The sequence below is a fragment of the Dinoponera quadriceps genome, unplaced genomic scaffold (genome assembly GCF_001313825.1).
Source record: "Dinoponera quadriceps isolate SergipeBrazil2010 unplaced genomic scaffold, ASM131382v1 scaffold9, whole genome shotgun sequence".
Taxonomy (NCBI): Eukaryota; Metazoa; Arthropoda; class Insecta; order Hymenoptera; family Formicidae; genus Dinoponera; species Dinoponera quadriceps.
Window position 1 is genome coordinate 422,226 of NW_014554295.1, and position 14,640 is coordinate 436,865.

At 47.0% G+C, this 14,640-nt stretch overlaps 1 protein-coding gene across 5 annotated transcripts in view; it reads left to right on the forward strand.

Annotated features, from left to right (window-relative positions):
- The first annotated feature begins 2,255 nt into the window (after positions 1-2,255).
- Positions 2,256-14,640, forward strand: part of LOC106743458 (potassium voltage-gated channel protein Shal) — a 115,904-nt gene continuing 103,519 nt past the window's right edge. For all 5 annotated transcript variants that reach the window (XM_014617322.1, XM_014617316.1, XM_014617328.1 and 2 more), the window contains exon 1: positions 2,256-3,388. In XM_014617322.1, the coding sequence (XP_014472808.1) occupies positions 2,274-3,388 (1,115 nt within the window). In that variant the 5' untranslated portion in view covers positions 2,256-2,273. The remainder of the gene's footprint in view (positions 3,389-14,640) is intronic.

Sequence of the window (14,640 nt, forward strand, 5' to 3'; positions counted from 1 at the left end):
AAAAAAGCTGCCGGGGTGGCCGATGTACGAGTGAATAGAATTAGCTCGCATCATAACGGCGTTACTGCCGGAGCGAATGACACACGCCTCTTTTCGTTTCCACGCGAGGCACGGCGGAGCTTTGAAAAAGCACGCCGGGAAGCTGCGGACGCTCTTCTTTCGTTGACTGTTCGGTGTTTACTCGTAAGCGTTTTTTCCTCCTCCATTCGCTGTAAACAGCCAGGTCCATTCTGGTCTCCGCGGAGTCCGAACTGCGCGGGAGAGTGAACGAGCGGGCGAGCGGATAATACTCGCAAGTTTCGTAGCAATAGATGAAATTCTCATCGTCAGCCAGCTGGCATTCACGTTCGAGCGACGCTCCGAGGGAAGCTCGCGTCTCTCGATACATAGTGTCTTAAATAACATTTTGCGAAAAGCGCGCGTGCGAACGCTTCACTCGCTGCGAAGCGCGAAATTTGGGAGCAGGTGTCGTATTATCACACTCACACACACACATACACACCGCGATCAATGATACAAAAGGCCAAACGCGCGAATGCGACGGGCCTCTCGCAATTCTAAATTCATTGTCTCGGGTGTCGTGATCGTCCTCAGCGTTTGAAACGAGGCTCCGCGTTGCTGTTGAGAGAGGGAGCGACAGAGAAAGAGAGAGAGGGGGGAAACGGACCTTCCGTTACATGTTATACGAGCTCGAGCGAAGCTTACCCCGTCTCGATAGAGGAACGCGTATCGACGAGCAATATCGACGAGCGATGCTGCCGGCGGCCGCCTCTTTGAACGGAGTACCACTCGCGTCCACGTAGGAACCCGAGGCAGAAGCCCGCAAGCTCGAGAATGTAGTGTCCTGGTGGACGCATGCTGGCGAGGACTCAAGCTCTCGCGGCGAAACTGCACGGCCAAGCGAGCCGAAACAGGTGGAAGATCTCCGGCGCGAAGAGCTATCGCGGGGCGGCTATCGATGATGGTGGAAGGCACGTTGCCAAAACGCGATTGGTTGGCCCGGCGCGTGTCTCCGCTCGGCTCGAGTTCCGCTGTGTGCCGGTCGTCACTTCGTTGAGCTCGGCATTTCTTCGACAGAGAGGTAGATGGTAAGAAGGGGCAATGCCAGGCATGAAATGACGGACTCGCGAACCGTGCCTGATCTCAAATTGTCGTCGCCGATGTCGTCGCCGTCGTCATCGTCCTGGCGGCGTTGGAGAAGCAAGCGTCATTCGGTCAGTTAATACGTTTCTTTTTTGCCTGTGACCTCACAACGACGGCGAATGCGGCGAGGTTGCGACGGGTCTCGGTAACGGAGACTTAGTTTCGATAGCTGAATTTTCGGAAGCGACGACAGCGGGCTCCGGGGGATATCGTATTTGTTTCCCGGGAGGGGAGCCTCGTCGGGGAGATTGAGTGTACACGCGAGCAGCAGCGGCGGCAAGCAGCCGTGGCGAGTAGGTAAATAAATAGATTCGTAGATAAATAAGCGAGAAAATTAGATGGAAGTAGCGCGGCCACCGGACGCCGGAGAAACGTGTGTAGAGCAAGTAGATCCCGGACGTAAGGTCGAGCTAGAGGAGCCGTTAGAAGTTCAAGAGGAGAGTCGAATTAAAAATAGAGATTAGCAACGTGGTCATTCTTTAAGGGAGATCTAGTCTAACAGTCGTGACCTACTGATCGCGGCGGACTTGAAGAAGCATGAACCGAACGAAGGTCGGTTTGAGCTGACCTAAGAATAACCGAGGTGAGAAGCGGCTTGTCCAAACGAGATTCATATAGTAGATCACTCGTCAATAGGAAAAGGAGGAGGAGGAAATCTTCAAGTTCAAAGGTTCTATTGGATCTGATTGTAGAAGATATCTTTGGATTGCTGCCAGTCAAGAGTACAAGAATCCCGGTTTGTTGCGGAAAAGGGTATTTAGATATCGACGAACAGACCGCGAGAGAGAGAGAGAGCGGTGCGAAGCACCGTGGAAGACTCCTCTGAACGTCGAGATCGGCGCGAAGAAGCTGAAGAGATACAGTCTTGACGCAAGTCAAGAAGGAAAGACCCCGTTTCTCGGCGCAGCGGGACCGATTGTCGCGGACGATCTGCGTGCGCGAGTCGGATGTCGTCGATGTCAGACTCATCGTAGAGCCGAAAGTCGTCCAGCCTGAGCAGAGGGAGAGCCCGGACGTACCGATAGGTCGTCGAGGCGGGAGCAGCGAAGTGTGCCGCCGACGACGCTTTCCGGGCTCGGTCGACGCTCTGGCTCTCCCGCACTCCCCGAAGGAAGATTCCACCTTCAAGCATGGCCTCGGTGGCAGCGTGGCTGCCGTTCGCCCGCGCGGCGGCGATCGGCTGGGTGCCGATCGCCGCACACCCACTGCCACCGCCGCCGATCCCGAAGGACCGGCGCAAGGCCGACGACGAGAAGCTGCTGATCAACGTGAGCGGCCGTCGCTTCGAGACGTGGCGCAACACCCTGGAGAAGTATCCGGACACGTTGCTCGGCTCGAACGAGCGCGAGTTCTTCTACGACGAAGAGAGCAAGGAGTACTTCTTCGACCGGGACCCGGACATCTTCCGGCACATTCTCAATTATTATAGGACCGGTAAGCTGCACTATCCGAAGCACGAGTGCCTGACGAGCTACGACGAGGAGCTGGCGTTCTTCGGCATCCTGCCGGACGTGATCGGTGACTGTTGCTACGAGGATTACCGGGACCGCAAGCGCGAGAACGCCGAGCGGCTGATGGACGACAAGCTGAGCGAGAACGGCGACCAGACGCTCCAGCAGCTGCTCGACATCCGGCAGAAGATGTGGCGGGCCTTCCAGAATCCGCACATCTCCACCGCCGCGCTGGTATTCTACTACGTGACCGGCTTTTTCATCGCCGTGAGCGTGCTGGCGAACGTGGTGGAGACTGTGCCGTGCGGTAACCGTCCGGGACGCGCCGGCACCCTCTCGTGCGGCGAGCGCTACAAGATCGTGTTCTTCTGCCTCGACACCGCGTGTGTGATGATATTCACCGCCGAGTACCTGCTGAGGCTGTTCGCCGCGCCCAGCCGGTGCAAGTTCGCGCGCTCCGTGATGTCGATTATCGACGTGGTCGCGATACTGCCGTACTACATCGGGCTCGGGATCACCGACAACGACGACGTGTCGGGCGCGTTCGTGACGCTGCGCGTGTTCCGCGTGTTCCGCATCTTCAAGTTCTCGCGGCACTCGCAGGGACTGCGGATCCTGGGCTACACCCTCAAGTCCTGCGCCTCCGAGCTGGGTTTCCTCGTGTTCTCGCTCGCGATGGCCATCATCATCTTTGCCACCGTCATGTTCTACGCGGAGAAGAACGTCGACGAAACCAACTTCACCTCGATACCTGCCGCCTTCTGGTACACCATCGTCACGATGACCACGCTGGGGTAAGCGTTGCCTCTTTCTCTTTTCATCGGTACTCGTAACTAGGGTTGGGTAAATTAAATTAATTTAAGTTAATTGAATAAATAAATTAAATTAAAGTTAAAAATTAATTATGCGAAACTATACATGTAAGCGTAATCTAACTATTCTTTTTTTAAACTATACACGCATATGTACGGCTTTGCATAATTAAATGTGAACTTTAATAAGTTAATTTTATTTTAATTCAACTTTTAATTAGTTTTTGTTTAGGTAACTTTTAATTTAACTTAAAAAAAAAATAGTTAATTTATCCGACCTTGCTTGTAACGACGAGTCGCGCGCGCGATCGAATGTTTCGCGCATTGGGCTGCGAAGATCGCGCAAACGTATTGCTGCTGTTTGTATGTGCTGCTGAACTTTGCACGTCGATATATATATACCTCACATTCTTTTCTCCTTTTTTCCAATTATTTACTCGCTTACATTCGAATCGATGTAAATGACAACGGTCAGTGTCGTTTATGTCTTTCTATTTTCTTCTTCTACGGGCGAATCATGATAAACCTCGTACGCCCGATGAAAATTGCACTTTGGCAGATGCAACGTTATTCTCCGACCGATACGTTCTTTCTTGCATGTCGATCTTTTTTTATCGGTGTTGATATTTTTGATCTTATTTAAAACTTCGGCTCAATAATATTCACGTCATTTGCTGATGTGTGGAAACTGGAAGTGTTTTCTCTTATCATTCAGAATTTATCGCAAAATGAGAGGAACGATATGGGTGTAATCATTGAAACTCGAGAACCTATTCAAATGAGAAATTGTTGGCAATCTGTTTTCGTGAATTTCCATCTCAGAACTTTCAAAACTCGACGCAGAGACATAGCACAGTGGCGCACTTACGATGCGATGAAGTTCATTATGCATCCTATATATCTTATATAGTACTAGCGAATTGGCCGCCGATGTACGAAGTGCAGGAGAGTTCGAGTATTCGGCGCAATCTGGCGACGAACTTTAATGTCGTTATAACTTTTTGACGAGGATATCGCAGTCCCTCGCCCGTGTGCGTTGTTTCCTTCCTTTTTTTCTAACGCAAAACTTTGTGACACTCGGCACTTTGCATTTTGAATTATTTCGCAAATGCGCCTTCGGTGCGCCTTTATCGCGTCCTTCCGCGATTTATGATTATTTTAACGCGCTCGGAGAAATCTATAAAATCTACAATTAAAAAATTTAAAACTCAAGCTTTAGATATCTGAAATCCTCTTTCATTCTAATCATAGCTCTCAGACTTTTTAATCCCTTTGCTTTTTGGAAACTCAAGTTCTCGATGCATCTCGAGGATTTTTGTGATCTCAATGGATCCGCAGATCTCTGTAATTTTTAATAAAACTTTTGTGAAATTTCCGCAACTTCCGAATAAGTAGGATGTAATCATTCTCAGTCCCGTATTTCGTCGTATTACCGACGAGAAGCTCCGAGGAATTTGCCAACAATTTGTCGTCTGACAATGCCGTACTGTGGATACGCGCTATGCACGCGTTATAACACACACACACACACATACACACAGAAAACGCGCGCGACTATCAGCGGTCTAGTAATTATCCTATTTTCGTGCAACGAGCGTAGCAAATTCCACCCGGCGGAAATATTAGCGCGGCCCAAAGGATATTCGCGCGAAATTTACCGGCCCGTAAAATCCGCGTGTTTCCTTCCTTTCTTTCCTCGGCGCGATATCGGGCGGAAAAAGTCTCGTTTCTTCCGCGCGTCCAAGCTCTCCCGCGAGCCCCCGATGCTTCGGAAGCGTCGGTTGTTCCTCTATCTCGCGACGGTTGCTATTTCTGAACGGTCGAATCTATGCCAATGGTATTTTTGTTTCGTTTTCGCTCGGACAGCTGACAATCACACTGTAACCCGAGTCACCCGGACCGCCCGGTAGGTAGTTGCACCTACTTGTTACCAGCCGCTCGCGCGCAGTCAATCGAGATCAAGTTTATCCGGATCGAGCCAACTGACGGCTTTTTTTTTCCCCCATATACATCGTTGCCGAGTAACTGGACGATGTCCAGACTCTTTCGGAAGTGCTCTTGGAGATGTTGGAGGATTCGACTGTCGTCCGTATCGATCATCGGATATCGATGGCGATGGGAGGATCGTTGGATTAAATAGTGAAATAATAGTGATAATAGTCGGACTGGGAAGAAATGGGCTGTTCTTCTCTCTCTTGAGGGATAAATCTGTGGTGGAACACTTGACTTTTATTTGAGAGCCCCGAGAACGCGCGACGATAGGAATGTTCACTAGCCGCTGAAAAGAGCTTTCGTACATAAGTGAGACACGGCAGTCTGAATTGGTGGATTTCTTGAACTTTATTCTACTTGAATCTAAGTTGACTCGTTGCATTCTTGAATTTCTTCTACATGCGCGTCATTTGTCGGGACTCTGTCTTTGTATTTCACACGTACCGCGTCTGCTATGACAACACCGCGAGAATCACCATTATTTTCAGCTTGCTCTTCAGCATCTAAGTAGAGAGGCGTGTAGCGGAACGGAAAGGGGAGAGAGGGGTAATTGTGGGGCGCTCTGTATGTAAATTACATCGCTCAAGTAATTTTGCGTAGAACTATCTAGTCCAATGTTATCGCGTAGACGATAACATTGCACGACATGCGCACGACGCTTTGTGAACACCGCAGGTTGTGCTTCGAGCACCGGCCGGGTCTCGTAAAATAGCGTTAAAGATAATCCCGCCATAGATATGGATCTCTCTCTGATAGTTAATGTATATTCACGTCGGGATGGGCAGGAAAAATCTGATTTGTCGGCGAAACGGCCTTACATCGTCGCGGCTACTTTTTCTCAACGTGTGTCAGTGCCGCTACCTTAGCACTCGCGTGTGCAGGACCAGAGCAGGTCACTTCCTTCAAACTTTAACGAGAAGGATCAACAGGTGCCTCGAGGGTTCGTCTAGTGTTGCATCGTGTTCTAGCGTGATCTTTTTTTAATCTATACCAGCCGAATAGGTGCTGCCGATATGGATTAGCTTCGATCGAGGCTTACGTGTTCTTGGGGTTAAAAGAGGAAAAGAGGAAAAAGGAGAGAAGAACGAAATGCGCTATTAAAAACCATGCGGGAACTTTCTAAATGAAACGCTCGCGCGCGCACGTTGGATTAGTTCGGTGAAACTTTTCGCTTAGTATAGGGGTTTCACACGGCTCGTATGGTATCGGCGGTAACTCAACCGAGTATTTTTAATCCCCCATCGTCCGAACTTATTTCTGATGAAACACAACAGATATTAACTTGCACGAAGCGCGTGTTTCCGCAGATACCGAAGTTGAATGTTCTCTCTTGTACCGGTATTATGGAGTAATTATTCGATAGATAATTTTACGTGAGGTGTATAATTATTATCCGGAGGATAACCGAGTCGACATTTTCGTTCTACATTTCAATTCTATGAATCCGTTGAATTTGAAAAACCAATAAAGAAGACCTTAAAATATAACATTAAATAAGAATACGGTCTCTCGACATTACAAATTGTTACTTATTATCGTTTTGTTGCTCAAAAAAGTACTTATTTAAGAATTATGGAATATTCGATTATTTGAATAATTTATCTGCGCATATAATCCTTCTAATCGTTAATTTCACGTTGACGCACTACACAACGCAACGTTGAGTACGTGTGTATTGTTTTAGGATATCCGTCGAATGATTAAAATATTTCATCAACTATTTTGAAAAATTTAATCAGGTTCTCGTTAACGTCACGTTATACATTTTCCGATCGAATCGTGTTTACGCGAGTGTAAGTGCCAGTGATGGAGTAGGATTATGGAATTACGGAATACTCAGGATGTTGAACTAACAAGCTAGGATGCAAGACGCCAGAAAATGCAGGTAGTAATAATATATTATATATTTCGAAGTCTACCAAATTTCATCGTCATCTCAAAAGAATTTTGTAATTTTAATGGACATGTGATGGAGTTATCTGGGAATAAGAAAATACTTCGAATCAAAATTTAAAATCTCCTCTAAGACCGGTGCGTCGCAGTCCATCCAATATCTTTTTCCATTAGTAACCATTTGTAGCATCAAGATAGGATAATAGCCCCTGTACAATATTGTATCTCGAGTTTTCCCATTAATCTTTCAAGTTGGACAAGATTCACGAGATTGATATCGACTCTCAAATATCAGAAATATCTATCTTTACAATAATATGTATCGGGATTAGGACAAGATATTGAATAACATAACACATGCGAAACTACCAGTTACGAATTGATTGCACAATTGGTTGTGCAACCGATCGATTATACATATATATACACGCGATTATGACGTTGACGACATTTTTTGTCACACCATCTGACCGAGGTCTCCTTTCTAATTCCGAATAACGACCACGCCGTCTTTCGGGCGTGTTTCGAAGTTTCGCGACCGAGTTTCATGGGCCGCGCTAAACTAATAAACAGGTCAACGTCTCGAGAGATGATAATAAAAGGATCCGTAAAAAGGTAGCGTGGTCACATTTGCGTGAATACCGCGCCGCTCCCAGATCTATATTCCTTCCCTGCCTGTGTATACCTTCGGCTCGCGTGTCGTGTGGTAAATTTATTCGTCTTCGCTCGACACGCGCATCCCGCGCGTCGATGCGCGACCGTGCATCATCAGACTTCTCTAACACGCAGGTGCAATTCCCGACGGTGGCCCGTCGCGTAATTCATGGCGCGCGGACCTCCTTCACACGCGCTATTTTCGTCGCCCGTTGCGTCTTTCGCACGCGTCTCACATACACGAGCGCGAGCCTAATGTTAGACGTGATAATGGAAAAAATGCGTCGCGCAGCTGGCGGGCGGAATCTGGAACGCAGGGCGTGGGAAATTCGCGCAAGCGGGTGTACGGGCAATGCGAGCGGATTTTTAATTTACTGCGCGCGTCCGCCGTTGGTTGGTCGGTGTGATCCGCGGATTCAAATCATTGCGGACAGAGCCCGCACCACCAGAGAGCTTCGAGAGACTCATTGAGAATTCCCTCTAATTAACGACGCTCTTTATTTCGTATATCTACGTTATAATATTCCATCCACGCGCTTTGTGCATATGCCACGTCGCAATCTTGTTTATCACGCTCATGCGGTCGCGCTTGCGCAAATATGCAAAAGTTATTCTCAGGGGTGAGATTCGGGCGGTTAAGTAAATTCGAAGCGAGGAGAACTGAAAACGTTTAGCGGGCGTCCCCGACCGGCGAAAGTCGACCAACGTGCGACGAGAGTTTCGTGAAATGTCCCGACTGGACAATCGGAGATCGGGGAGTTTTCTCGAGTATGAAATTTACACTTTACAAGCGCCATTCATCGCGGCGCGAACACTTGGTTGGCGCAATCCGACGTCGTATCGCGATCTCTTTTCTACTTTATCTCGACACGGCATCATTGCCGTGAAAAGTGCTTCCCGGATTTACTCGCGACCAAATCTCAAGTGATCCCCCCCTCGTGCTGTTGAGCGTGTAAAGTGCGCGTCCGTCCTGTTGGGTTCCGAGAGTTGAAACAGCGACCTCGCGTGAAGCGGGTAACGGCTGCCGTAAACGAGACTTAACAACGTTTGGAAAGAAAGAAGCACGAGCCTTTAAAGAGAGCGTTCGGGACGCTGAAAGAGGGAGAGAGAGCGCCGGGCTTTATTCAGTCTGTCGTAAGTGGGGCGCAGCCTCCTCGATCCTCGACGTGTCGTATCGCGAGCACTTTATTCAATCTGCCCGGTGCACCTATCGGCCAATCTCCCGCCAATGGAATCCATCGAGCGTGAATTCGCGACGCGGCTTGAATGAACCGTTCGTCGCGTTCGATGCGACGGCGATGCCCGTTTCGCGATCGCGCCCGTGCGTTCTCACGTGAAAAATTCGCCTCGACGGCGGACGCGCGTGTGTCCTTCGATCGAATGGCAGGAGCGATCCTTCATTTCTAACCGGATGTCACTTCTCCCTCTCTCTTTCGTTTCCTCCTCAAGCCGGGAATAATTCGCTAAAATTGTAACAACGCGCGTTACCTTTCTCGACGGAGATTCGGCGGTAATTCTGATCGCGCGATGCATCAATATCCAGTCGAGTCTAAATAAAAAGTCTTCCTCTGCGCGAAGGAATTTATTGAGGAAGAATGGACCGTGCGATGAGTGGCATAAGGATTAGATGGGTTATCTCGCCGGAAGATCCCCAAGATCTAAGAGGCGAAGTCGGTAATACCAAGAACAGATTTTCGCACTGGATCTCCGGCCTCGCGTCGAATCGAATATTCATTTCAGCAGGCGCGAGAAAGGGGTGGTAGACAGGACGTCCCGTCGGTCGTTCGGCTAATTTACGCGATATACGTGCGTACGCGCGGCGCATGTATCTGAATAGCAATGTAAACGTTTCCTCGTCGCGAGATACGCTGTTTTTTTTTCTTTTTTCGGAAGGAAAGGAGCTCTCTTTTCGAAGTTCGGGCTCGACGGCCGTTTCTCGAGAGTTTATTTAGGTCGCGGGACGGGGGTGGATTAAGGTGCGCGTAAAAAATAAGTACAAGGGCGAAGTTCCTCGAGTTTCGCGTATCCGTCGTCATTGAGCTCCGAAAATAAAATCTCTCGGGCTCTATATATGCTTATACACTATATCCGCGCGGGAAGCGGCTCGGAAATCGTAAAAGGAGGATCCTCGAGAATGAAAGGGCGAAATTACGAGACAACATCATGTAAAATACGACCAAGTCTTGCAACGAACTCCGCCGTTGAGTTGAGTTCGTTTCGATGAAAGTTTCGCGACGTCAGACGCGATCTTGATACCAACGCCGCTTTAGTGATTTGACTAAATCTACTCGTGCAGAGCGCTTTCTTATTCTTTCAAATAATGTTGATTTAGCGTGTAGATTAAATTATTATTATGCAAAATTTTGCTCTAATTTCATCGTGTACGTTCATGCGCAATTGAAAATTATACGGTATTAAGTATACGGTATTTCTGTCTTATATATAGCCCCTATAATAATCGACCTTCTAACATTAGAAATTTTTAAATTAATTTATGCTAATATCTTGAAATTATAGTTAGAGATAAATTTATAAGTGACCGCGCGTATTTCGAATCAATTACGGACTCAATTATTTTTCTTTTATGAATAATAATATGTGCGGTTTTAAGGGAACTGTATCGTGTATGAATAAAAAGTCACGATGGTCAAAGAACGTTGCGCTGTTACATAAAATTAGACGTTGTCGCTTTTAAAGATCGTTTTTTCCGTAGATTAAAAACTCGAGGCGCCCTCTTCCTCTCTCTCTCTCTCTCTCTCACTCTCACTCTCTCCATTTATCTCTTTCCCTCATTCTGTCGAAGAATCGTTCGCGCAAAGTTTAACACGAGGCGATTTTAAAACGACAGTGATGTGTACCTTAAGGGCGGAAAAATAGGTCGAAAGGTAGTGCGGAGATAACGAAGGGGAGGATTCTAGACATCGACAAACACTTGGCCGTGTCGGAAGAACCTGATTGGCGTATCGCCAAAACACAGACTTCGTAGCCGCGATAATGCGTGCTTTTTCCTCGAACGTTTCCTGTAAAAGCACTTCCGTTTCTCTCTCCGGTGTGTACCGCGGAAGTCACAGGATCTGTGCGTTTGTTTGGTTAGTTTGGATAAACAACTGCAAAGTACAAAAGTTTTTGGCTTCTTTAATTGTATTTATTTTCTCATTTTGAAGTTTTTACAGTTTTTACAGTTAGAATCGCGCATGATAGATCGTTCGTACACGACATAGTTTTAACTTTTTTAGAATGAATATCACAAATATACAAATCTCACGAAAAATTCCATATTATATCATATTTTGTAACTCGGTTGAAATTTAATCAATCCTAAAGCTTTGTCTAAATTATTCGAATTATTCGTCACACTTCATCCGTGTGTGCATTCTTATACTTGTATGTGGACCGAAATTTATGTATTTCTGACGATTAGCGTTACAAACGGATCGTATTTTCCCAACGGATTATTGCACCTGATACACATTTCGAAATCATTGGAACATAACGCACACACACACACGCACAATTATAAACAGGTGTTAATCGTTGGCACCTGTCGTATCCATGCAAACTAATGCGGATATATTGCGCGTTTAACGGAAACGCTATTGCGATTGGCTCGTTCTGTGCGCGTTTGTTTTAATTGCTGGCCGAACGAAAATATTTCGACGACAAAGCAGCAGTGCGTTTGCTCTGCGTGCAAAAATAGAATATATTTGAATAAAGCGCACTTTGCACGCGCTGATAACAACGCGGCGCGACCGGTCTTTCGTCTGTCGCGGTACGAGTCGCGCATTGAATCGTTCCACAGTATACTGCCCGGCTAATTGGCTGCACTTGCCAAATTGTTGCCAAATTATGCAGACGGCGCGATTACGCAGAGTTCATCGCCTCGTGGCACGTCCGGCACCGCGAGAAACTCCAAGGAGTGAAGTAATCGTCGCGCCGCGAATAAATTTACACGCTCTGATTATATCTCGGATGCGTTTCGTCGTTCAAATGTTTGCGTCAAATAGAATTCGCGGCCGTAATTCGCGCAAATATGTGTGTTTTCTTTTGCTGTTTATATAAATACAATAAAAAAAAAACGCATGTACGACAAGAGCAGCCAATAATCGTCTAATTTTTCACCGGGAAACACGCGCGCGTGTTTACTTCGCAAACGTTCATCTTGCTAATTGACATTTAATATCTCGTTACTTTCCCGTCGTAACGTATAAAATCTGCGCACGTCGCCGATCATTTATAGATTATCACGTAATATACGAATTCCGATTAATTAGTAGATATGGAAAACAAACGTGCGGAAATCGCGAAAGCGTGCATACCGTGTGACGTGCGACGCGTTGAAAAAGCGCCGAAGCATTCGTCCTTTTCATCGGACAAGGCACACATATATGTCGAATCGTTCCGGGGGGTGAAGACAATTTGCTACTTTACGCAAGACAGGTCATTGGCCGTATCCCCGCGGACATTAAAATTGTACCTATACGATCGCAGATAACGGCGGAATTACCAGGTTATTTTCCCACCGACCCTTTTCGCCAACGTGCTGCTACTTGTTCCCCTGCGAGCTTCGAGTTCCTTCTCTCGCTCGCTCTCCCCGCTCGCTCTCTCGCTCGCTCTTTCGCTCGCTCTCCAACCTACCTCTTGCTCTGAAAACGTTGTAAGTACACGTGGTTAGAGCCGGCGTTTTATGGTTGGAATAATAGAGATGGAACACGATGAGAGGAGTCGAGCGATTGCGAGCGTGGTGGCTGATCACCGAATTTGAGCCGATAAAGTACATTTGACGGGAATCTTTTTCACGCCTCTATGCAATGTTAACCATATGTCGTCAAAGTTGAAGGTGCACGTTGAAAAAATAAAAATCCTACGTAGTTACGAGGAACATTTTAAGGTGCTACGTAATAGTACCTCCAGAATTGAAGATACTTCGCGATAGTATCTTCAAATTCGAGATATGTATCTCGAAATGTCATCCCTCGTAATCACGTAGAGTTTTCATTTCAACGTATACCTCAAACTTTGGAAATAAATGGTTACACAGCATATCGATTGATAAAATTGTAGAAACACACATGAAACGTTGTTGTTTCTTTCTTCATCATTATCAAGAGCAGATCTGTCCGATTTATTAATCATTTTGTGCTCGGCGATTTCTCTCGATTCTCAACGACACGATAGTCAGATAACGACTCGCCTCTGCTACTACTCGTAGCCAGTTAACGTGAGTTCTTCTACCGGATGCGAAAGATATCGACACGCTCTCTCGCCTCACGATGGCTCCTTAATTGCGCGAGTTTTCTACGAGACGTTCTCCCTACGTCGACTTCTTCGCCTTCCGCCTCTTCGCGTCCGCACGCTTTCCGCGAAGCTGATTGATTTCGATTTTATACCATACGTGGCCATACGTAAGCATACTCTATCGACGAAATACTTCGCCGTAGGGAGTATCGCACTGAAAGCATTACCAAGCAAGCCGGCCAGCCCCTTTTCCTCTCCGCTGCTCGCCGCGTGATTAATCGTGCGTTTCCACACAACGGTTCCTTCGTGGCGCGGGAGAGGACTGAAATCGCTGACACATATTGTGTAATGTTGCTCGCCGATACGAAATTTCCATTTCGTGCCGACCGACCACGATTTAATGGAGTACGTGTTGACGTTGGCCGGCGAATAAATAATTGCGCTCGCTCGTTAACGCTCCGCCCAATGACGATAGACGACGGCAGCGTCGTTCGTGCCACGCTGAATGGACTAAAAATTGCAACTCGCAAATTATTCCCAGTTTGAGCGGAACGTGTATAAATTGTCTACGAAATTTTATCCGACGCGACGCGCACGGAAGAGACGTCAGAGTCCTGTGACACGCATTATTGTTGGTCATTTATTAAGCCGACTTCACGTAAAAAGAATCGAGCGCCAGAGCTCTGACCGCTTGGAAAAGTTCTTACTTTTTAGAAGTATTTAGAAATACTCGTGTAAAAGATAAGACTTGAACATGCGATAATGGAAAATTAAGCGAAATAAAAAGTGAATTAAACTCGAGAATTAAAACGTTTGTTTAATTTAATTTTTTTTTCTAACGTCAAGAGGACGGATTAATGACGCGATTCGTGAAGAAAACATAATCGATACGCGATATTGTGTTGTACGGTTTCGTTCGACGTAACTTTTCCTGCTTCTCGTCTTCTCGCCTCAATCTCGGCGGATCCTTGGTAGATCGGCAGAAATCATTTAGCCGCCATTTTCACATCGTATTACCGTTTCACCTCTCAGCGCTGTTCTCCGCGGGTCGGATAAACCTCTCGTCCTGAATTTCCGGAAATGTAAGGCCTCCACGGTTTCGCCTCGATATCCAATCTCGTTTTCCTCCGTCCGCCATATTTTTCCCTTTCTACTGCGTTTCACGCCCGCCTGCTCCTCTCGAAAATATCTGTCGTATTTCTTGTTCGGAGGCAGGGAAGCCCCGTATCTTGCTGGCGGAAAAAAAAACACATGATTTATTCTTTCGAGTTTGCGAGGGCGGACGTATACGCCTTTCGATCTTATAGGTCACTCAAGTACGAGCCCCATTGAACGTAAACCCTCCGCGAACCCTTTGTCAACATGGATATTGGCAATATTTTATTTGCCCGCGTATTCCACATAGTCGAATTTATCGTAGAATTTTTTGCTTTTCTCTTTTCTTCTTTTTATCAACGCTA